At 49.7% G+C, this 25029-nt stretch overlaps 1 protein-coding gene across 3 annotated transcripts in view; it reads left to right on the top strand.

The window, feature by feature from the left end:
• Positions 1-25029, top strand: part of PLXDC1 (plexin domain containing 1) — a 59970-nt gene that overhangs the window by 18342 nt on the left and 16599 nt on the right. For all 3 annotated transcript variants that reach the window (XM_019638880.1, XM_019638881.1, XM_019638879.1), the window contains exons 3-9: positions 902-1045; positions 1333-1402; positions 2081-2203; positions 2840-2958; positions 3950-4049; positions 19910-20005; positions 24573-24654. In XM_019638880.1, coding sequence (XP_019494425.1) covers positions 902-1045; positions 1333-1402; positions 2081-2203; positions 2840-2958; positions 3950-4049; positions 19910-20005; positions 24573-24654 — 734 coding nt within the window. The remainder of the gene's footprint in view (positions 1-901; positions 1046-1332; positions 1403-2080; positions 2204-2839; positions 2959-3949; positions 4050-19909; positions 20006-24572; positions 24655-25029) is intronic.

Raw genomic sequence — 25029 nt, 5'->3', positions numbered from 1 at the left:
CCATGGCAACCCACTGCAGCAGGGGCTGCAGCCTACACCATCACCAGCGACTCACGGCAGCCCAGCTCCAGGTTGAGCTGTTGTTCAACATCTTAGCTGTAGAGGGCAGTGTCACTGGCCCTCATATGTGGGATCCGAACCGGGGTCCTCTGGCGTCCCAAGCCAATGCACCACTCGGCCGGCCCATGGTTTGTTCTTTATGTTATCCCCATCGGGCACATAGTAGAGGTTAGAAATATATCTTGAAGGAAACTTTGCTGTTTCTCTCCCCTTTCTCAACCCTCTAGTGACTGTAGTATGGGTCCTGTATCATCTCTCTGCGTGAAGGTCTCTGGCTGTGTATTCTGTTTGCTTAAGTCCCATTCTCCCATCAGACTAGCAACTCCCCAAGATCAAGGGTCTGCCTCCATCCTGGCAGCTTCTAAGATCCAGTGTTTTCCTTCTCCCTTAAACAGGATACTCCCCAAAGCAGGGACTATGTCTCCGCCTCAGTCTGGGAGCTCACTGAAGACAAGGGCCCTACTTGGGGCTTCCCTGTCTGTCCCTCTCTGGTACCCCAAGCTGAACTCCGCCTTGGGCGTGCTCCACGGAGATTCAGGGGCTGCAGGAAAAGCCTCCTGGCCTGTCTGGGAATGGCAGGGCTGAGCAGGGGCACAGTGGGTGTGGATTAGGCTGGGCCAGAGCTGTAGGGGCATAACTAGGGGTGAGGTACTGAGCTGCCTCAGACAAGGGAGGCCCAGGGGCTCCTAGGCCTAAACCAGCCCTCTGGGCCACAGGTCCAGGTCCCTGGGAGAGCCATGACTTCTCATCTCTAGAAGTCTGGGTGGGGGAGGTAAGAGGGTGGTTCCTGGCATGCCTGATGCCTCACGTCCCTTGTGGGCTCTGTCTTTGGTGGTGGCAGGAGGACAACCACAACTACTATGTGTCGCGTCTGTACGGCCCCAGCGAGCCCCACAGCCGGGAGCTCTGGGTGGATGTGGCCGAGGCCAACCAGAGCCAAGTGAAGGTCCACAGAATCCTCTCCAACACCCACAGGCAGGCTTCGGTGAGTGCCCCAGTTCCCGGCAGCACTGCCCTGGGCTGGGAGGTTGGGGGCCAGCCCACACCGCTTGGTCAGTGGACGTGGCTGTAGCCTAAGGTCTGCAGTCTGGGAGGTACCTTCCAGGGGATCATAGGTGGCTTGGCCAGAGTTGGGGTGCCCACCTGTGGTCTTGGAAGCCTGCCTTGGATATGGCTGCCCCCCACCCTGTTCAGACAAGCATGGGGCAATGTTGGTGCCCAGCCCCCTGGCCTGCAGCTTGGCCCATGCTGACTCTCTCCCGTCCCCTGCAGAGTGTGGTCTTGTCCTTTGATTTCCCTTTCTACGGGCATCCTCTGCGACAGATCACCATAGCAACTGGAGGTAAGGCTGTGTCAGTGGGGTTGGGGGAGGGTTTGGAGATCTCAGCCAGAACTTTGGGGACCTACCTGAGGAGGTTCACTGGAGATAGGGCTGGAGATAGAGCTGTGTGGATGGACTGGGGAGGGACCCACGTTTGGCTCTCTTGGGAGCCCACTCTCAGAAGGGAGGTAACTGAGTGTAACAAAATACCTCCTTCACATTAGCTGACTTGCTCGTGTGTGTGTGTGTGTGTGTGTGTGTGTGTGTGTGTGTGTGTGTGTGTGTGTGTGTGTGTCTCCCTCTGGGCCAGCTCAGGCCAGTGTGGGCAGTTCCTGTGGTCCCTGTGTTTCTGAGCCTATGAAGGAGAGGGAAAGGGAGACTACATTGAGAGCGTGGTTCCTAGGACCAGGCACCCTGCTGATATTAGGAACCCATCTTTGATTCCTGTGTACTTTCCCAGGGGGAGGAGAAGGTGGGAATTTATGCCCACCTGGAGTGTCAGAGAGAGCCTTCTCTGGTCTGGGACGCTTTTGCTCCATGTACGCCTGACCCTGAGCCCACCGGTTGGGGATGGAGGCAGAGATCTGAGTCTTGCTTCTAGCTATGTCTGCACTTCTCCTTCCTGTCCTTGGGGGAAAAACCCAAGGAAGCAACTCCTCTGGGACTTCCCTGATTCTTCTGCCCTTCTCCCCACCCCAGGCTTCATCTTCACTGGTGACGTGATCCATCGGATGCTCACAGCTACTCAGTATGTGGCCCCTCTGATGGCCAACTTCAACCCTGGCTACTCCGACAATTCCACAGTTGCTTACTTTGATAATGGTGAGACCAGATCTCAGAGTTTGTCACCCAGCACCAGGGCACCCCTGGCCCAGCCCCTTTAGAGGAGCCCAAGGCCCAGAGAGGGTAAGGGACTTGCCCACAGACACACAGCAAGGCAGCCACCCTACCTTTCCGTGTTGCTTCCTTATCTGTGAGATGGCGACAAGATGCCTGCTACTTAGCCGGATCTGAAGGGATAACGAAATGAAAGTGCTTGGCTCTTAGTAGAGGTGAAGCAAATACTAGAGACCTTTATTGTTTCTTACTCTCACCAGGTTGTCCCTTGAGCACCTACCCTCCTACCCCAGGAGAACAAGCATTTCTCCTATTTCTTCTCCTTTTCATTTTCATCTCAAGTTTCAGGCTAAGCAAGAAGGAAGGGGCATGCTTGGAGTAACAGATGATCAGGCACAGTATCTAGGGGCTGAAGTGGGATCTTCTGGTTCCTCTCCAGCTTGGAAGTCAAGCTGATGTTTGTGGGTTGCCCAGCTCCTGCCTCCCATCAAATCTGCAAATTGCTTCCATCATCCCTGAGGGACCCCGACCTGTGGCCAATCCTCTTTGGCCACCATTTCTGCAATGCCCAGTTCCCTGAACTACCTCCCAGTCCAGCCAGGTCTCTGCTCTTCTCCACAGGGACAGTCTTTGTTGTTCAGTGGGACCACGTCTACCTCCAAGGATGGGAAGACAGGGGCAGCTTCACCTTCCAGGCAGCTCTGCACCGAGACGGCCGCATTGTATTCGGCTACAAAGAGGTGAGTGAGCCCTGCTGCAGAGATGTCTGGGTCTTGTGGAGCCTTTTTTTCATTCAGCAAATATTTGTAGAGAACCTGCAATGTGTCCGGCATAGGGCTTGGTGGTGCTAGGGATACAGCAGTTAATTAGATGGCTGTGAGCTTTGCCCTTATAGAGCTTAAGGCTTGTTGAGGAGATAGACAATAATTGCAGGGACAAATGTAGAATTACCACTGTGACAAATGCTCCTAAGTAGAGGTGTCAGGTGCCAGGAGAGGCTTTCATGGGTTTCTTTACCCCAGCAAGGGTCAGGGAAAGCTTCCCTAAGGAAAAGAGTTGAAATCTTCAGGATGCATAGGAGTTAAGGAAGCAAAGAGGAGAGTTAAGTATGTTCCAGGAGAAAGAAAAGCATGTGCAAAGGTCCTGTGACAGGTCAGAGCATGGCGGGTGCAAAATGCTGAAAGAATACAATATGGCTGGAGGGGAGAGAGTAAGGGGCAAGACAGGGCAGGGAAACACCAGATTTGCCTTTGACAAAGGTCACTCTGGCTTCATAGTAGAGAATAGATTGTTGGAGGCTCAGAGGGAATGCTGGGAGAAGATTTAAGAGAGAAGTGATACCAGCTAGGATTCTGGGGGTGGGGGGTGGGGGTGGGGGTAATGGAGAGAACTGGATATATTTGAGAGCCAGTTAGCCAGCTAATTAACAGGATTTAGAGATGTATTAGATGGAAGTGAGGAGAAATGAAGAAAAGGGAGGGGCCAGGGTTGACTCCTAAGTCTCTGGCCTGCATGACCATTCACAAAGATGGAGTAAAGAATAGGAAATGTGCTTGGAGGTGGTGTGGGGAAGACTTGAAATTTGGTTGGGGCCCTTGGGTGTGAGATGTCTTCACTTCCTCCAAGAGGCAACTCTGAGCACAGATGAGTCTGGAGCTCAGAGGGGAAGTCTAGGCTGGTACAAGAATGTTTGGGGGGGGGGTAGATGGAGCTGCTTCTCCCCTGCTGCAGATCCCTATGTCCATCCTGGAAATCAGCTCTTCCCAGCATCCTGTCAAAGCTGGCCTGTCAGATGCCTTCATGATTCTCAACCCATCCCCGGACATACCAGGTGAGTCCCCAGGGGTCCAATAGAGACCTGGATCAGGTTGGACTCAGCTCAGACTGACCCAGGCTGGTGGTGGGATGGCAGTGGCGGGGAGTGGATGGATGGTGGAGAGTTGAGTGGGAAGTGAGGGAAGAAAGGGGGCATAGTGAGTTCCTACCTTTTTTCCTTAAAGCAGAGGAACCTTTTTTTTTCCCAATTAAATCTCCAGTGGGAGGCACTGCACCAGCTGTTGAGGGAAAAGGGAGCTAGGGACCCTTCCACTCAGCCTCCCCTCCATTTAGAAAATCTCTAGACACTAAATTAGGGTTCAGGAGTCCTCCCAGACACAGCCATAATTACCTCCCTACCTCAGGTAATAGAAGGAGCGTCACGGGGGCTCCAGGAGACAGAAAAATTAGATGTCTCTCCCATTCCTGACCCCCACACTCCCAGTTCCCCTTTCTGAGGGAACCAGGGATACCAGACTATTTCTAGAGTTACAAGATTTCAGGTAAGTATATGTAGTATCTTGAACACAAAGGATGGCATATGATGCCACTGTTCTGCTCCTGAACAAATATACCCTGCCCATCATTCCATGATAGCACATACCTCATTCTGTCTCAGCGCATGATAGCCCATTGTATGGATGTCCTTAGTTTAACCAGTCCCCTGCGCATAGACTTCTCAGTTGTTTCCAATCTTTTGCTACAACAAATAATGCTGTTGGGCTGGCCGAGTAGCTCAGTTGGTTAAGAGAGAGCTTTGAGCAACAGGGTCGCCGGTTCAATTCCCAGCCCGAGCTGAGCTGCCGCTGAGCTGCCAACAGGTGGCAGGATAGCTCAGCTAAAAAAAAACAAAAAACAAAAAACCCCCCCACAAAACCACACGAATAATGCTGCAGTAACTATTCTTGCAAGCAGGTGCTTTTATGCCCCGGTGTGAGTATTCCCATAAGATAAATTCCCTCTACTTCACCTGCTCCCCACCTGGACCCCCTTTCCTGAACTCTCAGTGCTCTAGCAAGTGGCTCAGCAAGGACCTCCAAGACCCTGTTCCATTGCTGCTGTCAGCATCGGCTCTAACTGGTTGGTTAATGCCTGTGCTGAGCTGGTAGCTGAATAACCTCAGTATCACCCTGATTGTATTAGTTAGCTACTTCTGCATAGCAAATTACCCTGAAACTTAGCAGCTTGAAACAACGAACACATCATCTCAGAGTTTCTGTGGATCCGGAAGCAAACACATGACTTAGCTGGGTCCTCTGGTTCAGGGTCTTTCACAGGCTGCTCTCAAGGTGTTTGCCCAGGTTGGCCATCCAAACAATTGATGGTATGTGTGTGTGACGGGGTGCGGTGAGATCCACTTCCAAGAGCTTTCACGACATTGTTGGTAGGATTCAGTTCCCCACTCAGTTCTTGCTGTGTGGACCTCCCCATAGCACAGCTCCCAACCTGGCAGCTGGCTTCCATCAGAGCAGGCAAGGAAGACAACAGTGGAGGGTGAGGAAGATGGAAGCCAGATTAGGTGAGGAAGATGGAAGAAGATTAGGTTAAGATTTGTAACCTAATCTTAGAAGTACCATCCCATTACTCCCATTCTACTGGTTGGAAGCAAGTCACTAGGTCCAACCCACATTCAGGACGGATTACACAGGGTGTGAATAGCAAGAGGGGGCTATTTTATTATTTTTAAGATTTTTATTAAAAATATAGCTAACATACAATATTATATGAGTTTCAGGCATACACCACAGTTGTTCATTTATAGACCTAAAGAAGTGATCACCACGATAAGTCCAGCAACCATCTGACACTGTACCATGCTATCACAATATTATTGACTATATTCCCCAGGCTGTATATTACATCCCCATGGCTTATTTGTTTTATGCCTGGAAATTTGGACCACGTATTGCCCTTCACCTTCCCCTTTTAATTTTTCAATTATAGTTGACATTCAATATTATTTTTTATTAATTTCAGGGGTACAGCATAGTGGTTAGACATTTATATAATTTAAGAAGTGATCCCCCTGACTAGTCTAGTACCCACCTGGCACTATACATAGCTATTGCCACATTGTTAACTACATTCCCTATGCTGTATTTTACATTCCCAAGACTATTTTGTAACTACCAATTTATACTTCTTAATCCCTTCACCTTTTTCACCCTGTCCCCCCATCTATCTATCACCCCATTTATCACCCCAACAAATCTAGTACCTATCTGACACCATACATAGTTATCACAATATTATTGACTATATTCCTTATACTATACCCTACTTTGTAACAACCAATTTGAACTTCTTAATCCCTTCCTCTTTTTTGACCCACACTCCTAAACCCCCTCCTATCTGGCAACCATCAAAATGTTCTCTGTATCTATGAGTTTATTTCTGATTTGTTCATTTGTTTATTTTGTTCTTTAGATTCTACATATAAGCGAAATCACACTGCATCTGTCTTTCTCTGTCTGACATACTCCACTCAGCATAATACCCTCTAGGTCCATCCATACTGCCACAGATGGCAAGAACCCATTCCCTTCCATGGCCAAGCAATTTTCTATGGTGTATATGTACCACCTCCTCTTTATCCATTCTTTCATCGACAGACACCCAGGCTGCCTCCACATCTTGGTCATTTTAAACAATGCTGCAATGATCATGTGGATGCACATGTCCCCTTGAAGTAGTGTTTGGGTTTTTTCAGATAAATATCCAGAAGTAGAATTACTGGGTCCTTCTTTGTCTTTTGTTATAGCCTTTGTTTTAAAATCTATTTTGTAGGGGCTGGACAAGTGGCTCAGTTGGTTAAGAGCTCACTCAAGAGTGTGAGCTCTGAGCAACAGTGGTTTGATGCCCAGCCCAAGCTGAGCTGCCAATGAGCTGCCAAAAGGTGGCAGGATGGCTCAGCTAAATCAAAATAAAAAATAAAGTCTATTTTGTCTGGTATGGCTACCCCAATCTTTTTTTTTTTTCATTGCCATTTTCATGAAATATCTTTTTCCATCTCTTTGCTTTCCGTCCATGTGTGTGTGTCTTTCAATCTGAAGTGATTCTTTTGTAGACAGCATTTTTAAGGGTTTTGTTTTCTTATCCATTCAGCCCTCCTATGTCTTTTGAGTGGATCATTTAATCCATTTACATTGAACATAATTATTGATAGATATGTAGCTATTGCCATTTTATTATTCATAAATTTGATCTTTTTTTTTCTGTCTTAAAGAATTCCCTTTAACATTCCTTGTAATACTGTCTGGTGGTGATGAACTTCTTTAGCTTTTTCTTGTCTGGGAAGCTCTTTATCTGTCCTTTGATTTTAAATGGTAGCCTTGCTGGGTATTTCCTTCCAATCCCTTCTGGCTTGCAAAATTTCTGTTGAGAAGTCAGTTGATAATCTTATGGGAGCTCCCTTATAAGTTATTAGTTGCCTTTCTGTTACTGCTTTTAGGATTCTCTCTTTGTCTTTAACCTTTGCCATTTTAACTAGAATGTGTCTTGGTGTGGGCCTGTTTGGGTTCATCTTGTTTGGAACTCTGCACTTCCTGGACTTGTATGTCTATTTCTTTCACCAGGTTAGGAAAGTTTTCAGTCATTATTTCTTCAAATACGTTCTCAATCCCTTGCTTTTTCTCTTTTTCTTCTGGTGCCCCTATGATGCAAATGTTGTTATGCTTGATGTTGTCCCAGAGGTCTTTTAAACTATCCTCTGTTTTTTTGGGGTGAATTCTTTTTTTCTTTTTGCTGTTCCAATTGGGTGTTTTCTGCTACCTCATCTTCCAAATCGCTAATTCGATCCTCTGCTTCATCTAGTCTGCCGGTGATTCCTTCTAATGCACTTTTCGTTTCACTTATCTTATTTGTCACTTCTGACTGATTCTTTTTTATGGTTTCTATGTTCTTTTTTTAGGCTTGCTGTCTCTTTGTTGAAGTTCTCACTGAGTTCCTTGAACATTCTTACAACCATTGTTTTGAACTCTGTCTCTGGTAGATTGCTTGCCTCCATTTCGTTTAGTTCTTTTTCTGGAATTCTCTCTGTTCTTTTATTTAGGACGTATTTCTTTGTTTTCTCATTTTGGCTGCCCCTTTATTTGTTTCTATGTATGAGGTAGATCTGCTATGTCTCTCAGTCTTGGCCGGGTAGCCTTATGTAGTAGGTGCCCTGTGGGGCCCTGGCACAGTCTCCCTGGTCACCTGTGCTGGGTGCTCCAGGAGTGTCCCTTGTGTGGGTTGTGGGTGCCCTCCTGTTATGGTTGAGGCTTGATTGCTGTTGGCATGTTAATGGGTGTGGTTGACCCTCAGGCTGATTGGCTGTGGGGTTTGGCCATGTCCACAGCTTATGGGCTGCTGTGTGGTGGAACTTATCCCAGTGAGTGGGGTTCACCCCAGTGGACTCTGGTGCCTGTTGAGACCTCCCTTTGTGTATGCTGCTTTTGGGGCTAATAGGGCAGTGCTCTGCTGTGGCCTAAAGCCAACCTCCAGGTATGTTGGTTCTGGGACCTCTTGGGAGGGGCTCTGGTGCACGCCTAGGTCACCCACTGCCTGTGACCAGCTGGGGACTACCTGGCTGGAGCTACAAAGTGATCCACATTTTTTTGCTGCCTGTGCCCAACTCGAGGCACATGGGAGAGGCCACGCTGTGAATCGAGGATGGCTGCCACCAGGACTGGGCCTGGTGTAGCTCCGCAAAGAGCCAGGACACCCCGAGGGCTGCTGCCATCTGCCAGCTCCCTTAAAGTTCAGCCACTGATAAAGTCTCATGTAGTATTCAAGTTGGGTGAGGCAGGGTCTCAGAGAGTCACTAGAGTGGGAAGAGTTGTGTTCACCAGGTTAATGAAGATTCTGGTTTGGTGTCAGTGCTGAGCCTGGAGCTGCTCAGGAAAAATCTCAGAGCACACCAAGGCCAGTTCATCTCCCATCCAGGGCCCGTGGACTCCGATAGTTTTCCAAGAAAGAGTGCAATGCAGGTGGGGCTGGCTGCTTGCAGAGAGAGTGCCTCTGCCATTTGGGGAGTTGGGTGGGCTGGGATTCTAGTGAGTCAGCAGGGCAGAGCCCTGGAGCTCAGTGGACCAATCAATTCAGATTTGGCCAGAAGTGTAGGGGGAGGGCTCAACACATTAAAGATGGTGGCCACCTGCCCAGCTGCACTGGAGGAGGAACCCTCACAGGGAAAATGGCAACTGTCCTCCAGCCCTGGCCTCAAAGCCACACACCTCAGTCTGCTCCCCGTATGCCTCTGACATCCCCCCGAGTCACCATTCCTCCATTAGAGCCGAAGGTGAGTGCCTGCGAGTGAGTGAGTCTGTGTGTGGGCCATTTAAGAGGATGTCTGGGGTTTTCTGGAGCCTTCTTTCCCACACGGATGGTTGGAATCCCCACTGTTTTTCACAGCCAGGTGTTGTGGGGGCTCCTCTTCCTGTAATGGGGCTGGGATCCGTCACTCCTCTGGGGGGAACCTCCGAGGCTGAGGTATCCCTCCCTATTTTTAACCGCCATACAGAGGTTTGGGACCAGCCCAGTTCGCGCCTTTGCCCATCCTACCAGCCTTAACGTGGCGTCTTTATACCTTAGTTATAAAACTTCTATTCAGCCAGACTTCAGATGGTTCTCCAGATTGATTGTTCTATAACTTAGTTGTAATTTTTATGTGTTCATGGAAGGAAGCAGGCACAGTGTTTATCTACTCGGCCATCTTGGAATCTCCTTTATTATTGTTTTTTTAATTAAAGATAAGTTTCCATTTATTAAGGGGTTCATTTTAGAGGCTGCTTATCACGCTGATTATAATCCTGCCTTCAGGCCCTGAGCTTTACAGTATCTTATTGGATTATCTTCCCAACATTGTAAGTGAATGGTCAGTAGTCCCCCCTTATCTGTGGCTTCGCTTTCTGTGGTTTCACTTACCCATGGTCTACCGCAATCCAAAAATATTAAATGGAAAAAATCCTGAAATAAACAATTCATGTTTTAAATTGCACACCGTTCTGAGTAGTGTGATGAAACCTTGTGCCCTCCTGCTTCATTCTGCCCAGAATGTGAATCATCCCTTTGTCCAGCATATCTGCACTATATACGTTCTCTGCCCATTAGTCACTTATTAGCTGTCTCATCGGAAGATCAATCATAGCCTAATGCTACATCCACTCCCCTCATCTCATCACGTAGGCCTTTTATCATCTCACATCATCACAAGAAGAAGGGGGAGTAAAGTACAATAAGATATTTTGAAAAAGACCACATTCACGTAACTTTTATTACAGTATATTGTTATAATTGTTCTATTTTACTATTAGTTATTGTTAATCTCTTACTGTGCCTAATTTATACATTAAACTTCATCATAGGTATGCATGTATAAGAAAATTCAGTATATATAGGGTTCAGCACTATTCACAGTTTCAGGCATCTACCAGGGGGTCTTGGAACATATTCCCTGCAGATAAGGAAAGACAACTGTATGTTTGTCCCTTTCTAAATGAGGACACAGAGGTTCAGAGACATGGAGTGACTTGCTTGTGGTCATATAGCTATGAAAGGGAGAACTAAATATCAGATGTTCTGGGGTTTTTTTAAAATCCCGTGTCCACCATGGAGACTTTCTAAATCTGACCCACTTCTATTCCACCCAGAGGGGCGAATCCTTTCCTCTTCAGTTCCCCAAACACCCACAGCCTTATACGCACGCACTTCCTGTTTTGCAGGAGGGACAGTGATGTACTCTCCAACTTCCCCGTGCATCACTGAACCCCTGGGGCAGGAGCTGGTCTGTTTCATCTGTGCCCCCCTCAGAGGACTTTGTGCACTGGCAGAGTCTCAGGAAATGTGTGTTGGATCCATCTGTTGAATGAGGGTGAATTAGAGGAAGTCAGATCTCCTGGGATTGTCTGCATCTGAGGCTCCTCTGTGATTCTGGAATGAAAAGCTGCTTTAGAGCCAGCCAGGGAGATGTGGGGAGACGGGGTAAAGGGTGGGGGAGGAAGTACAGTGCACCTGAAAAAACAGGAGGGCAGCCGCGCCTGTTCTGAGAGACCCGGAGGAGATGCAAGGGTTCTGCTGTGGGAGCCGCTGGCTTCGGTGACTCCAGGGGCTGTTTGCTGAGGTATAGTGTCCACCAGCCAGGTGAAAGCCTGTGCCTGACCCTCAGTCGCTGCCCAGTGGCTCCCAGCCTCCACTCTCCCTTTCATCTGCCCCCCATTACTTCTTGTCTTTGCCAGACAGATCTGATCATGACGTTCTCTGGCTCTTTGTTACCTGCAGCATCAAGTCAAAATCCTTAGAGTGGCCTTCAAGGCCCTGTGCAGCTGCACACAGCCTGACTTTATAGGCTCACCTCCAAACCCTCCTGTCACCCACCACTCGGTTGGGGAAGCACTGGCCTGCGTGTTCTGCGTTCCCCAAACATGCGAAGGGCTAGCTGCATCTCTGTGATACAGTCCCTGTATAAAATATCCCCTACCCCAACCAACCCTTTTGCCAATTGGCAAGCTCAGATGTCACCTCCTCACATGCAGCTCACATGTCACCTCTTCCGTGCAGTGGAATTCATGGTTTCCTCCTCCATCCCCGTAGCACTTTGTTGATACCTTTAATATTGAACTCATCACTCTGCTCTGCTCATCCATTCTCCCAGTTAGCTGTGAGCTCCCCAGGAGCTCACTGTGGCCCTAGATTTAGCCAAGTGCCATGGTAACAGCCCAGGAGTAGTGCCGCCAAAGATTCCCGTCCTCTGCTCTCTGCTGACCCCAAGTGGGAACTGGGCCTGACACCACTTGGGTTTGGGGGTGAGTGCTTTGGTATTTGTTATCTCTTTTTCTCAAGGTTTTTAGCTTGGGGGTCCAGGCATAGACTTTGGGAAGAAAATTGAGGTACCTTAGTATATTCACATGCATGCATTTTTCCGGGACAGTCCCCATGGCTTTCACTGGGTTTTAAAATGATCTCTGCTTTGAGGAATGATGGCCTTTATGTGGCTAAGAGGTCAGGTTCCTCTGGGTCTGATATTCAACGCAGGAAGTAGGGAATTAGTTTGGATTAGGCTGAGCTGCAAATAACAAACAGTAAATCCCAAATAACCAGAGCTGAAATGAGACGGAAGTTCAGGGAGAGTGCTCTCATCTGCAGACCCTATTATCACCAGGGATATTCCCGTTGTCCAAGCCCACCTGGTCCTACAGAATGGGTGGTATCACTGTCCTTGTACCCAAGCTGGGCTCCTTCCTGCCTGAGGCACTATGAGGTGGAGTTTGGCTCCCCACTATTCAAGAACACCCCTGCCACTGAACTCTGTTACAGGGCTCTCCTTTCCCAGCCCCCAAGCCTTTTCCTCCCACCTCAACCTGAGGGCGGCGGGAATTCTGCATAGCCTCACTCCTGGGGTTGAGGGGAGGACAGTTTTTCTTACCATTACTTCCTTATATAAACTGCTACACAGGTTTTGGAGCAGGGAGTCTGCAGAGTGTGTGCTTCGATGCAGAGAAAAGATTTATGAGCGATTGGCAGCATCCTTCGGCAGAGGCACACAAAACGTCCTGAGTAGCTTATACCCTTTTTATTGGGCTGGAGGGGCCCCCAGAAGTCAATAGAATTTCCTTTATTTATTTGTTTAAGAAACGTTTTCTTTCATGGACAGTATAAAAGCAACTTCAGTGTAGCCAATGTCAAAACTGACCGATTCTGAGTTTGTGGAATCAGTTAATGAGCCTTCATTATTAAAGGCTCCAAATTATAGACTGCCCCTTGGCTAGCCCCAGAATGGCCTCAGATGGCCCTCACACGTGGGCCATCTCCTTTACCAGAACTTTCCTTTCCTTTCAAAGGCAGATGTGAGTCCAGAAATGTGTCAGAGGCCTGTGCTGTACTTCTGTGCTGGTCTGCTGGGTGGGAGCCCCCAGAGCTGCCTACAGAAGAGAAGGACTAGCCAAGGAAGGGCGTGGTGGGTGGGGACGTGTCATCACCAGATCTGGCCCATTTTGTCTTCTGGCCTCTCTGGATAAAGGGTCCTTTACAATGCTCTCCAGTGGAGCTTTTTATCCATCTGGGAGCCCTTCCTCCCCTCTTTTCACTTTTCTCTTCTGTTTTTCTCTCTACTCTGCTCCCCAAGTCTTGTCATTTCTTGCCTCCTCTCCTCTCTCTGCCCCTTTTCTGCTTTGCTTTAGTGCTGAGGGAGAATCTTCCCGGGGTCAAGACCCTCATTGTGTTTACTTCTGGGGTCCCCTGCTGGGGCTTGATTCAGAATTACTGAATGAATAACCAAGTGAGCAAAGGAATACGTGAATGAGTGAACTGAATGCTTTTTCCTGAGCCACACATTTTATATTTTTTTGTATGATAACCACTAATTTTGGAGGGAAGTTTGTAGCGGGACCTGTCAATCTGATTTCTTCTGACCAATCCCTACTCTTCCCCACTGGTGTCTGCATTGAAACAAAACAGGGCATGGAAACCTCTCTTTTGAGCCATTAACATTCCTTGATTGGGCGGCAAGGCCTTCTATGTATGGACCGTAGTATTTCTGAGTCTTTGATGAGTGGAAGCAGGGATAAAACAGAACGTGTCAAACTGTCAGAAATGTGGCTTTGGGGTGGCCTCTGTCTTGGTTCCGGAAGGTATACACTGGTCACACAGACAGATGTCATCGTACTTGGGCGAACCCCGGATGAGGGCGAGATAATTCAAAAACAAATAACTCAGGCAGGGATAGTAAAGGTTCTGGTTTATAGAGAAATAAAAATATTACCAAAACCATACAGTCAAAAAAGCGCAAGTTGGCTGTTGAAGTGAGCGAATATTTTTAACCAGAGATGTGTTTCTGCACACCCACCCTCATCTCCCTGCCCTACTGGTAGGACTATGGTGGGTTTTGGAGGACATCTGACCACCTCTGGCTAAACCCTCACTTGAGGCACACCCCAGGCTCCGCTGAGCCCAGCTGGTGGGGAGACCCGTCCCGAGATTCTGGTGTGAGGTTTGCTGGGAGCCCCGCTTTCCCAGGCTGCTGCTTTTGTGTCTCTGTCCCTGAAATTGGCCCCTTTGACAAGTTCGTGTCCCTATTTGTGCCCCAACCCTGAGCCTTTGACCCTCCCGTTTCACTTTCCTTCTGACCAAGGGCCACTGTCCCCTACATTCTTGCAGGTGGAGAAGTCCTACAAGCTAGCCCTCCTCCTTTGAGCTCTAACTTGAGAAGCAGCATGTCTGGCTTTCTCTGGCCCACTCGGGGTGGCCCTTTTAAGGAAGGCCATAATCTGTGGTGGGCAGGGGAGGAACAATGTTCTTCCTTTGGGCTGTGGGCTGAAGTTATAATAGTGCTGAGGTTTTCATGACTATTTGTAACCCCTTCATTCATTCACAGGCATTTCTTGAGGCCCTGTGATGTGCAGGGCTTGTGCTAGAGGTTGGGGGACAGAGACAATTAAGTTACAGGCTGTAGTCTTGAGGAGCTTTCAGTCTGGTGGGGTGGGCGGCCAGCAAAGTAAATACTGATGGAGCAGTGTAACAGGTGACACCAGACATTGTACAGGGGGCAGCAGAGCTCAGAGGAGGGGCCACTAACTGTGCCCAAGGGTGGGGCAGATCTTCAAGGAGGGCATGTTCTTTGAGCTGAGCCCTGAAGGACGGGGCAGATAAAGGAAAACAGGTTTACATAGACTCTAGACCCCCTGGCCTTGTGCACCTTGGAAGACCTGGAGTTTCACATTTATTTTTTATCCTATTACATATTGGTGCTAAGAGGGATGATTTTTGAGGAGAGGTGGCCCTGCAGGTAATGGGTGGCATGGAGCTGTGAAAGGCCGCCTGGAACCTCCCGATCTTCTGCCTAGATGTCCTGCATCCCCCAGCCTCACTCAAAGCCAAAGCCACCTTCGCATAGCAGTTGGTGTCACACAGGGAGGGCCCTGCAGCACAAATCAGCCTGGGCCTTTGTAGGAATTGAAAATTGGTGCCTCCTCTGGGCAGATGAATTACAGAAAGGTGCCCTTCTTCACCCCAATCTTAGACCCCACTCCTGCTTTGTAAGGGGCCTTTCTTGTATCCAAAAAAAAAAAAAGTCTGTTCTAAAAAAGAAAAAGAATCTGGGGCTTGTGTGTGTGTGTGTGTGTGTGTGTGTGTGTGTGTGTGTGTGTGTGTACATGGCAATACAGGGCTCTGTGAACCTTGCTCTCTCTATGATTAGGGCCCTGGTAATCCTGTGAACATCTGTCAGTTACTGCCTGATATGTAGGAGGCTTGCCTCCTGGGCCTCTTCTCTCTCAGACTTAAGAGTTGTTTAGGAGAAAAATAAACACACAATTACTAGATCTTTGGGACATTGGTTTAATTATTTTTTTAATTGTAAATATTTCCCTTGGAGTCTTTTAGAAACACGACTAAAGAAACCATAAGCAGTAGTGTGCTGGAGACACTTGTACAGATTCATAAGAACAAATTGGCCACTTCTCTTCCCAGTTCTGTACTCAGTGATTCCACATTGGGGGCTTGAAATCAGCCATTTGCCACAAAACAGCAAATGCTACAAGTCAGGGCCCCTCCCTGCTCCCACCCCTCCCTACTCCAGGAGCCAGTTGTTAAACATTTTTCTACACACACACACACACACCTTTAGTGACTTTCTGGAACTGAGCTGACATCAAGCTTGAGTTTTAAGTCTGGCCTCTGGGGGGTTGGGGTGGGGGGAGAATGCTGTGTGGCTTTGGGCAAACTAGTCCCGTCTTTGACCTTACTTTCCTCCTTTGTGAAATGGGGAGAATAGTGATGTCTGTCTGTACACCTCAGAAAGTTGTGAGAGCAAGTGAGAGGAGTCAGATCCAGGTACCCTCCAATGATGTGAGCAGGGCCAGCTCTGTCCTGCATGTCCCTGAGTGCTCGGGACTTAGCACAGCCCCTGGACAGAAAGAGCAGGTGCCATACCTGTGTGTTGAACAAGTGAATGAAATGGTGTGTGGTGGTACTGTGCTTTTATATGAGTTTTCTCATTTAAATAGTTATTTTCCATTTAAGGCTATGGATAGGCCTGGTATATTGTAAAGTGTTACACAAAGTTTCATCAGTCTATGGGTTAATCTATCTGGGCCTCAGTTTCCCACTTGTGAAATGCAGGGCAAAACAACTTATTGCAGCTCTCCACCTGATATGTCTGAGTCTCTGAAGCCTGTGGCCCATGTCATCGCTCATGAAGCTCACACAGCAGGCAGTGCTCTCCTGCTGGGCACCCTTCAGGACTGCCTGGACCCCTCATCCCACCCACCTTTTCCAGCTGTTTTCCTTAGAAGCAGAAAGTCCCCTGATCTGCCTGAGAAAGAAGGAAGAGAGAAAAAAGCAGAAGGAGGCCTGGATCTCATTACAAACTGTCCAGCTCCAATTCAGGAGTGGAGGTAGGGTGCCTTGGGGCTGGAGTGGTCATTCTTCCTGGAAGGCCAAGTCCAAAGTCCTCCTGCTGCCCCTCTCCATGGGAGCCAGTAGGTTGGGTGAGGGGAAGGGACTCTGAGCTAAGTACCCTCTAAGGAGCCCTCAGAGGTGGTGTGGAAGATTCCACCAGTTCCATTCACCACTGAACATTGACCTTCCCCCACTTCTCCTGTTACCTCATTCTTCAGGGGGTGCAAAAGCAAGAAACAGTGTCCGATCTGGACCAGGAAGACAAGGGTAGGGAGCGGCGCTCAACAGGAAGAGAAGCAAGCAGCCTGGACCTTGGGAGCCAACATGGGGAAAGGGAGGGGCCCTCAGTGGGCAGTGGGGGATGGCCCTTGAATCTGGGGGTTGCGAAGGTGGGGGACGAGGATGTCCAGACTGCTGGCACAGCCCCGTGGTCAGGCTGCCTCTTAGGGGGTCTTCACTCCATCCACAGTACCCTCAGGAGTTACTGAGGAGTTAAGGAACCCACTTAAGAATTGCTGACTGACAAAAAATATGCTATGAGGGTTGGGGAGAGGAAGGGAAAGAAACAAGCCATCCTTTTGCCTCATGTTCTTTGGCCAGGAGAGATTTTGAGAGGTTGGGAGAGGCTGAAAATGCCCTAGAGTCTCAGCCACAAGAAAACCAAGTTACCAAAATTCTCAGAACAACGCCATAAGTATAGGATAGCTAGTTTCATTTTTTGGATGAGGCCCACGGAGCTTAAGTTCCTTGTCCAAAGTGACACAGGTGGTGAGGACAGCCTAAACCTCCCCTCCCTGCGTGATCTCTCCTGATGTAGGGCCTCTCTTCCTCCATGTTCTTGTCGGTCTCCCCACATGCTTTCCCCTTCCCACTCTGCCCAGAGCAGACCCTGACCCATGGATAATAGACAGATCCTCCTAGTGGCATGTGAGTGGGTAGTGCCAGCATTTCAGGCGCAAACCTCTGATGTGGGGCTGCAGGTTCCTGTTTGGTTTCAGGAGAGCCTGGCTGGCATCAGTGCAAAGCGGTTTCCTTTTCATGGCATGATTGTGTTTTAAGGACGTTTCTGTGGTTTCCAGTGTTTCAGGGGCTGAGGCATCCACCATTATTCTGCAGTGGGGCAGTGGGGCGTGGTGGGAAGACAGCACACTTTGGTTCCAGACCAGCTGGGGGTCAATGCTGGTTTGAGTGGGAGGAAACAATTCCAGTTTGGGGAGTAAATAAATGAAAGAAACGTAGATGAGACAGATATTTTTTTTTAAAGATTTTTTTTTAATTGGGGAATTGTAGGGAGGGGAACAGTGCTGGGGAATTGGGGGAAGGGGAACAGACAAGTTGCTGTCGTTTTGTTCTTCAATCTAGTTGTGGAGGACGTTGCTTCACTGGCCCAAGCTGGCACCATCATTGTGCTCTTCTCTGGCGAGGCAGCAACCCACTGCCACAGGGACTGCAGCCTACGCCGCCGCCGGCGACTCATGGCAGCCCAGGTCCAGGTTGAGCTGTTGTTCAGCATCTTAGCTGTGGAGGGCAGTGTCACTGGCCCTCCTATGTGGGATCCGAACCGGGGCCCTCTGGCATCCCAAGCGAGTTCTTAACCATCGCGCCACTCGACCGGCCCCGAGACAGATATTTTTTGAAGCAGTAGACACTCCCCCATATTCTTTATATAGGAGGTGGAGCAGAGAGATGATAGGTCGGCTGGTAAGGGAATGCGCATGGGCAGGCAAGTTAAGAAAGTTGAAGAAAGTCTATTAAGAGAAAGTCTATTGGGCTGAGCAAAGATGGCTACAGCCTGGGCTGCCCCGAGGGAGGGGGTGAGGAGGGTTTTATAGGGGCCGTGCTGACAGGGTAGCATTGTTTGAACAGAAAATGCTGACTGCCTGTAAGCCAGTAGCTGTTTTGTGGTGTTTTCTGTTACCGCAAGTTTGGCTTTGCAGGTGCAGGCCAACAGACATGTTTTCTTGCAGACATGGCTCTGTCTGTAAGTCAAGGTCTGTGAGACTTAACAAATTCAGAGACTTAACATGAAGTCAAGGTCTCTAACATTCAGAGACCTAACACCCAGCAGTTGCATGGGATGCCCTCTCTTTTATGGATGTCCCTACTGAGTTCTACTGTCACCTTGGGCAAACTTTCCTCCAAACTACCTTCAACAGAATGAGAAAATTATATCCTCACCTACTGTGGGCTTCTAGTGATAAAAACCCAACTCAAACTAGCTTAAGTGGAAAAGGGGGGACATTGGGGATATTGAAGTAGCCCACAGAGCTAAAGGAAGAGCTGACAACTGGTAAGACAGGGACCAGGGCAGGTCCTGGGACTCCAGGGCCTGGGATGCCACCAGTACTTCCTGCTTCTCTCCATGAGATGGCTTCATTCTCTGGCCTTCTGTATGAGACTGGAACTGTGGACATTCATGGACTCCCAGCTTGCATCTTAGCTTCATCACTAGAGGGCAAAGGGTCTCTTGGTTACAGTTGAAAAGTTCCAGGGAAGGTCTCTGATTGGTCCAGCTTCCATCAGATGCTCAGCTCTGGACCAATCACTATGTTGCCACAGAGGCAGGGTCATGGAGGAAGATGGCAGTTCCTGCAGACCACATGTAGGAAGGGGCTGGGGGCAGTTCCCCCAAAGGGAATTAAAGAAGCAATCCAGAAGGAAGAAGGGGTGCTGGGGTGACCAAACACTAAGTGGCCCTTTCCCCTCATGGGAAACTCCGTCACAAAGCTCAGTGTCTGGCTACCTGCCTTTCAGAGACAGAGGAAACCAACCCCAAATCATAGTTCTTGGCTCGGAATGGGGATGTAGTGTGAAATATCAGAGCATCTCAGATTGCCATTTTAGGAAAAGTCTTTTCATCTTCACGTCCAGTTTTTTTCCTCCCAAAGGTGTGTGGCAGGTGTTTCTGTCTTTCCACCTCACAGACAAGAAACTGGGGCCCTAAGGTTATCCAGCAAGTCAGGGGCAGAACTCAGATCAGGACTCAGGTCTCTTGACTCTGAGATCCTGTAAGAAGTTTCTGCAGGGACAGAGGCAGGACATAAGCCTGATCCAGGCCCTGAACCTCACTCTGCTCTCCAGCCAGGAGGGGAGAATTTCATGAGGTGGTGAGTGCAGTGGAAGGAGGGCACCTGGCCTGAGTGGGGAAGAGAAGGGAATGGTCCAGGGGGGCTGCTCTGAGAAAGTGGCCCTTGAGCTGGACAGGGAGAGAAGGGGTGGAAAGGCATCATGGGTCAAGGGAGCAGTAGCTGTGAAGCCACAGAGGCATGCAGGAGCATGGGTCTCCCATGTCCTGACCACAAAGCTCTCCTCTCAAGGTCAACTCCTGCCTTCTTGTCTCCTCGCAGCACCAACATCATTATCCTAGGTTGATGGGTGTATTTTTTGCCCTCAGTTCCACTTGCTACATTCTCTTTCTTGTCCATCTGTCAGGTTCCCAGGCACAAGCCTCAAAACCCTCTGCCCATGAGATGCTCCTAATGCCAGGTTCTGCCTCTGTTTCAGAATCTCGGCGAAGGGCCATCTTTGAATACCACCGTGTAGAGCTGGACCCCAGCACAGTCACCAGCACGTCGGCCGTGGAGTTCACCCCATTGCCAAGTAAGTAGGGGTGGTTCCCACTGACAGGAGGAGGCATTCTGCTGTGCTGGAAAGAGATTTGGAGTCCAACAGAGTGCCTTCCACTGACTCCCTATGTGGATACGGCCACCTAACATCCCTGGACCTCCATTTCTCATTTGTCACATTGGATCAACACCACCCCCCTCCCAGAGTTTTGGTCAGGGTTAGAGCCCCTGTAGGGGGAGTTGAGGGTATAAATGGCAGCTCTGACACTAACTGGTACATCTCAGGCCTGGGGCATGGTTTGTGCTTGACAGATACAGCTGTTGTTAGTAACACAAAATTGAAACCCAGGAAAGTTGTATCTCTGAGGACTTAAACTGAGGCCCCAGGAAAAATAATCCAGGAACTGAATTGATCCATAAGTTTGCATTTTATTTTCCTTAGAGGAGAGAGTCCACAGGCAGAAGGCCATAAAAGGGTTTAGCCAGCAGTTCTCCAAGAACCATGGGGCCTTGGCCCTCTCCCCGCTCAGTACCCCACTCACCTACAGTTGAAAGTACCCCACGGTCAAGGCCCCAGTTGCGGCTGTGGCCCCCGCAGGATCAGCGTTGGGTGTTCTTCAGGATCTGGTCAGAGCAGCTGGGGAGAGTGAGGAAGAGGAGGGCCTCACTCCCATTCTTATGTGTGTTTTTTTTTTTAAGATTTTTATTGGGGAATTAGGGGGATGGGAACAGTGCTGGGGAATTGGAACAGACAAGTTGCTGTTGTTTTTGTTCTTCAGTCTAGTTGTGGAGGACGTTGCTTCACTGGCCCAAGTTGGCACCATCATTGCGCTTTTCCCAGGCGAGGCAGATCAGTCGCCGGCTTCTGGACGGCCGCTCACTGCGGCTGCTGGCCGCTCACTGCGGCTGCTGGCCACTCACGCTGGCTGCTGGCCGCTGGCTACACACGGTAGCCCATGGCAACCCACTGCCACAGGGGCTGCAGCCTATGCCGTCGCCGGCGACTCACGGCAGCCCAGCTCCAGGTTGAGCTGTTGTTCAGCATCTTAGCTGTGGAGGGCAGTGTCACTGGCCCTCATATGTGGGATCTGAACCGGGGCCCTCTGGCGTCCCAAGCCAGCTCTTAACCATCGCGCCACTCGGCCAGCCCCCCCATTCTTATGTTTTTAAAGAGGGTTTGAATTTCCTCTTCTGTCTCACGGTCCCTCCCAGCTTCTGAAGCCATGGCCTGTTCCCTTGCCTCTCTTCCCCCCGCTTTCCTCTTCCCTGAGGGTTCTGGGAGCAGGGAGCGGAGAAAGAAGAGGAAGAGTGTTCTTCTCAAATGCTAGGCCACTGTCTCAGTCGGGGATCAGCCCGTGTTCCCCCTTGGAAAAGAGGAAGGACCCAGACACCATGGGCTCACAGGGCTGGGACACCTGGTAGGTCACAGCCCCACCCCCAACCCAGTCACCCTCCCTCTAGGCAAGAGAGGCCTGGGGCCTGGGAACCAGCGATTCTTCAAGGACTGGTGGGAGCAAACCTCAAGTCCTAGGACTTGAATAAAACTTCATGGAGGAGCAAGGACATCCAAGGTCAGGGCTAACTTCCCAGGGAGGAAGAAGTGGGCCATCCTGGGAATGCGTTTCTGGGACACTGTTTGTACATGTAAGCCACTTCCCACCCCTCCAGTAAATTTTGTGAGCATTTAATAGCGTGCAGGACATCTGAAATGCAGAAGAGAAATAAAGGTCAGTGGGTTTTATGAACACCCCGCAAGGCTCCCAGGGTTTCTTCTCAGCTTAACTGGAGCCATTTAAGGGGCCTCCAGTGTCCCTGGGAATGACCAGGCCATAGGCTCCCTTGTGGGTGCTGCTGGTGGGGGAGGGGGCAGTGCTACAAAGGTTATAACTGGAGCCCCTGGAGGCCGGTTAGCTTTGTCCTCAGAAAACTGCATCCCCCAGTCCAGGCCCTCTCCACCTTTGGGTCAGGGAGGACTTAGCCAAGATTCTTCCAGACGTGTGGGCCATCGCCAAGCCATTGCACGCTGACTGGTCCCTCTTCTAGAACAGGCTCATGGAAAAGGTGGTGTGGGGTGTGGGTGGGCACTGGGGCAGGGGAACCCCACAGAGGCTAATAGCGCAACCTCTTGGCTCAGACAGACCTCGGTTCACATACAGACCTACCACTCTTAGCTCCGTGACTCTCTCCAAGCCTCAGTTCCCTTCTCTGTAAAATGGGGTGACAGAAGCATTTATACATCAATTCTGTAAGCATGTAAACGCCTACTACCTGCCAGGCACTGCCCGCGGCGTTCTGGAACCACAAGGGAACAAAACAGCCAGCGCTCTCGTTCTCAGGCCAGGCCGATTTCTGCTTATTTCCTGCCCACGGCTTTCTATTCACCCTTCCAGGGCCCGCAAAGCCCTGGCAGATGGAAGGACACAGTGCCACCTACAGCCAGCTCTGCCTACAAAGCGACTGCAGGTGACCATGCTGTGCCCACAACAGCTTTTCTCCCAATCACCAAGGGCTGGTTCCCAGCTGCCACCTTGTTGGGGGGCTCATGGAATGCAAATTGGTCCCCTAATTAATGGATTGTGGTGGAGGCCCATGAAAACTCACCCAGTGAAGAAATGAGTGTGATGGTTATTGAATGAGTGGTCGTTTTTCTGTATTATGGTAGTTGTCACCTCTTGCTGCTGTCAACGTGTTCTGTTCAGCTGCTAATCAGATGAGTCCTTCTATTGCAGCTTTTCTGGGGGAGGGCCTGTCTCTCCTTGTAATAAAATGCATGGACTTTGTGGCAGCTGCTTGCCACTCAGAGGTCATTCTGGTTCACTTAATTGGGTGGTATTGCATTGCACGTGAACAGTCCTTAAAATCCAGCCCCCATACCTCCTGCTCCCCGGCCCTCTCTGTTCTTCTGCCTGCCTGGTGCCCGGGGGCTCTGCACACCCTCCAGCAGCTGCCTGCTCCCACTCACTTCTCTGCTCTCTGACTGCCCTGCCCAGGGGGTCCCAGGTGTCCCTCATTCTCACTCCCACCACCTTCTGCCTCTCCACTCTGCCCAGCCTGTTAGTGTTCTGGCTGCTGTTGGGAACACGCCTGGGACATGCTCCTCCCAGGCCTCTGCGCAGGGGCCATCTGCTTGGACTTCTCCCCCAGAGAGCTGCCGGTTCACTTCCTCCCTTCTCTCGGTCTCTGCCCAAGAGTCCTCTCCTCAGAGGCCTTCCACAACCTCTCTGAATAGAACACATCCCCCACGGTCATTCCACCTCCCTGTCTGCTCTCCTTTTTCACAGCCCTTCTCACCACCGGAAACCCTAGTGTAGATTTATTTGTCTGTGTATGTGTTGGCCGTCTCCTCCACGAGACTGCAGGCGCTGTCTTTTCTTGTTCATGGTTGTATCACCAGCACCTGGGACAGTGCCTGATCCATGTCAGGCACTCAATAAATATTTGTTGAAAGGATGACTGGATGGATGAATGAGTGAATGAGACCTGAGAGGGGTATTGAGAGAAATGGATAAGACCACAGTCGATAACAACAGGTAGCATCCCTGGGCTCGCCATGGGACCGGCCCTACTCCAAACCCCCTCTAGGTGCTCTCTCATGTCACCCTCACACTCTGCCGAGCCGATGGCATCATGATCCTTCTTTTATAAATGTTAAGTAACTTCCCAAGTAAGGTTTGAGCCTGGAGGAGCAGAGATGCCAGCACACCCTCTGGGGTAGCCCACTTCCAAGAGAAGAAGAAGGGGGACTGGAATGACATATGCCTGTTTTACCCTCACAAACTCAGACTTCCCTGGGAGGAGGTGAGTGAGGAGGTGAAGAGAGGCCAGGAGTGGGGACTCTGAGACAATCCCTCCACATGGACTGAGTCAGGGGTGGGAAGTGAGTTCTCCTCGCCAGCTCTGGGTGGGGATCAAACCAGAACAGCTTTAAAAAATCGTTGTCAGTGATTACAGACACAAAACTGTATTATAAACATGACACTTGCTAAGAGACTAGATTTTAATTGTCCCCACCACAAGAAGAAATGATAATTATGTGACACGGTAAAAGTGTTAGCTGCAACGGCAAGCATATTGTAATATAAATGTATCAAATAGATACGTTGTACACCTGAAACTTGTACAATGTTATATGTCAATGTATCTCAATTTTAAAAATCTCTTTCAACCCTGTAATTATTGGCAGCCGCCCAGAAGTATAAGTTCCCAGACTAGGTGAGATCCCTTTGTACATGCTTACAGCACCCTGTAATTCTTCATAAACCTCATCAAAATAATAGTTACATGGTTATCTTTGTTCAATTATCTGTTTAGTGTCTGTTTCCTCATGTAACTGTAAGGCCCGAGAAGACAGGGACCAGGTCTTACTGCTAAATCCCCAGCACCAGCTCAAGGCCTGGCCCCCTGGTGACAGAAAGAAAGAAGGAAGGGAGAGATGGAGGAATCAGGGCTGGACTCAAGTGAGGGTGGTGTTAACGACCTCTAGGGTCTCTGCTAGTCAGAGGCTCCACAGTTCTGTAAGGACCCTGCATTCAGGAAAGTTGCACCTTTTGGAGGCCTGCGGAAGGCCTGGTGCTGAGGGGTCACTGCCTTCTCTCTTGCAGCCTGCCTGCAGCATCAGAGCTGTGATACCTGCATGTCCTCGGACCTGACCTTCAACTGCAGCTGGTGTCATGTCCTCCAGAGGTTTGTGTCCAGCCTGACCCTCTGGTTCCTGCAAGCAGACTGTGGTAGAGGGTAGCACAGCTCCACTCCTTTCCTTAGTCCTCATTGCCAACGTGAGGGCATATCTGGCCGGTCCACTCTGACCCAGAAGTGAGTTTCTCCTGAAGCTTTTGACTGATCAAGGTGACTGTATGGCAGCGTTCTTGTGCTCACACTAAGCTCTTGAAAGACCATTCAGAGATTCCAGCTACTGTAGCTCCCTCCTCCTGCCTGGGAAGGGTTGGTTCATCCTAGGGCAGGGCTTCTCAGAGTGGTCCACAGTTGCAAGCATTCCAAAATCAGCTAGGATCCTGTAAACATGCAGATTCCTGGGACACACCCCTGGCCCCTGTATCA

Source organism: Hipposideros armiger, unplaced genomic scaffold, assembly GCF_001890085.2.
Source record: "Hipposideros armiger isolate ML-2016 unplaced genomic scaffold, ASM189008v1 scaffold_40, whole genome shotgun sequence".
Classification (NCBI taxonomy): Eukaryota; Metazoa; Chordata; class Mammalia; order Chiroptera; family Hipposideridae; genus Hipposideros; species Hipposideros armiger.
This window is presented reverse-complemented; position numbering and strand designations above follow the sequence as displayed.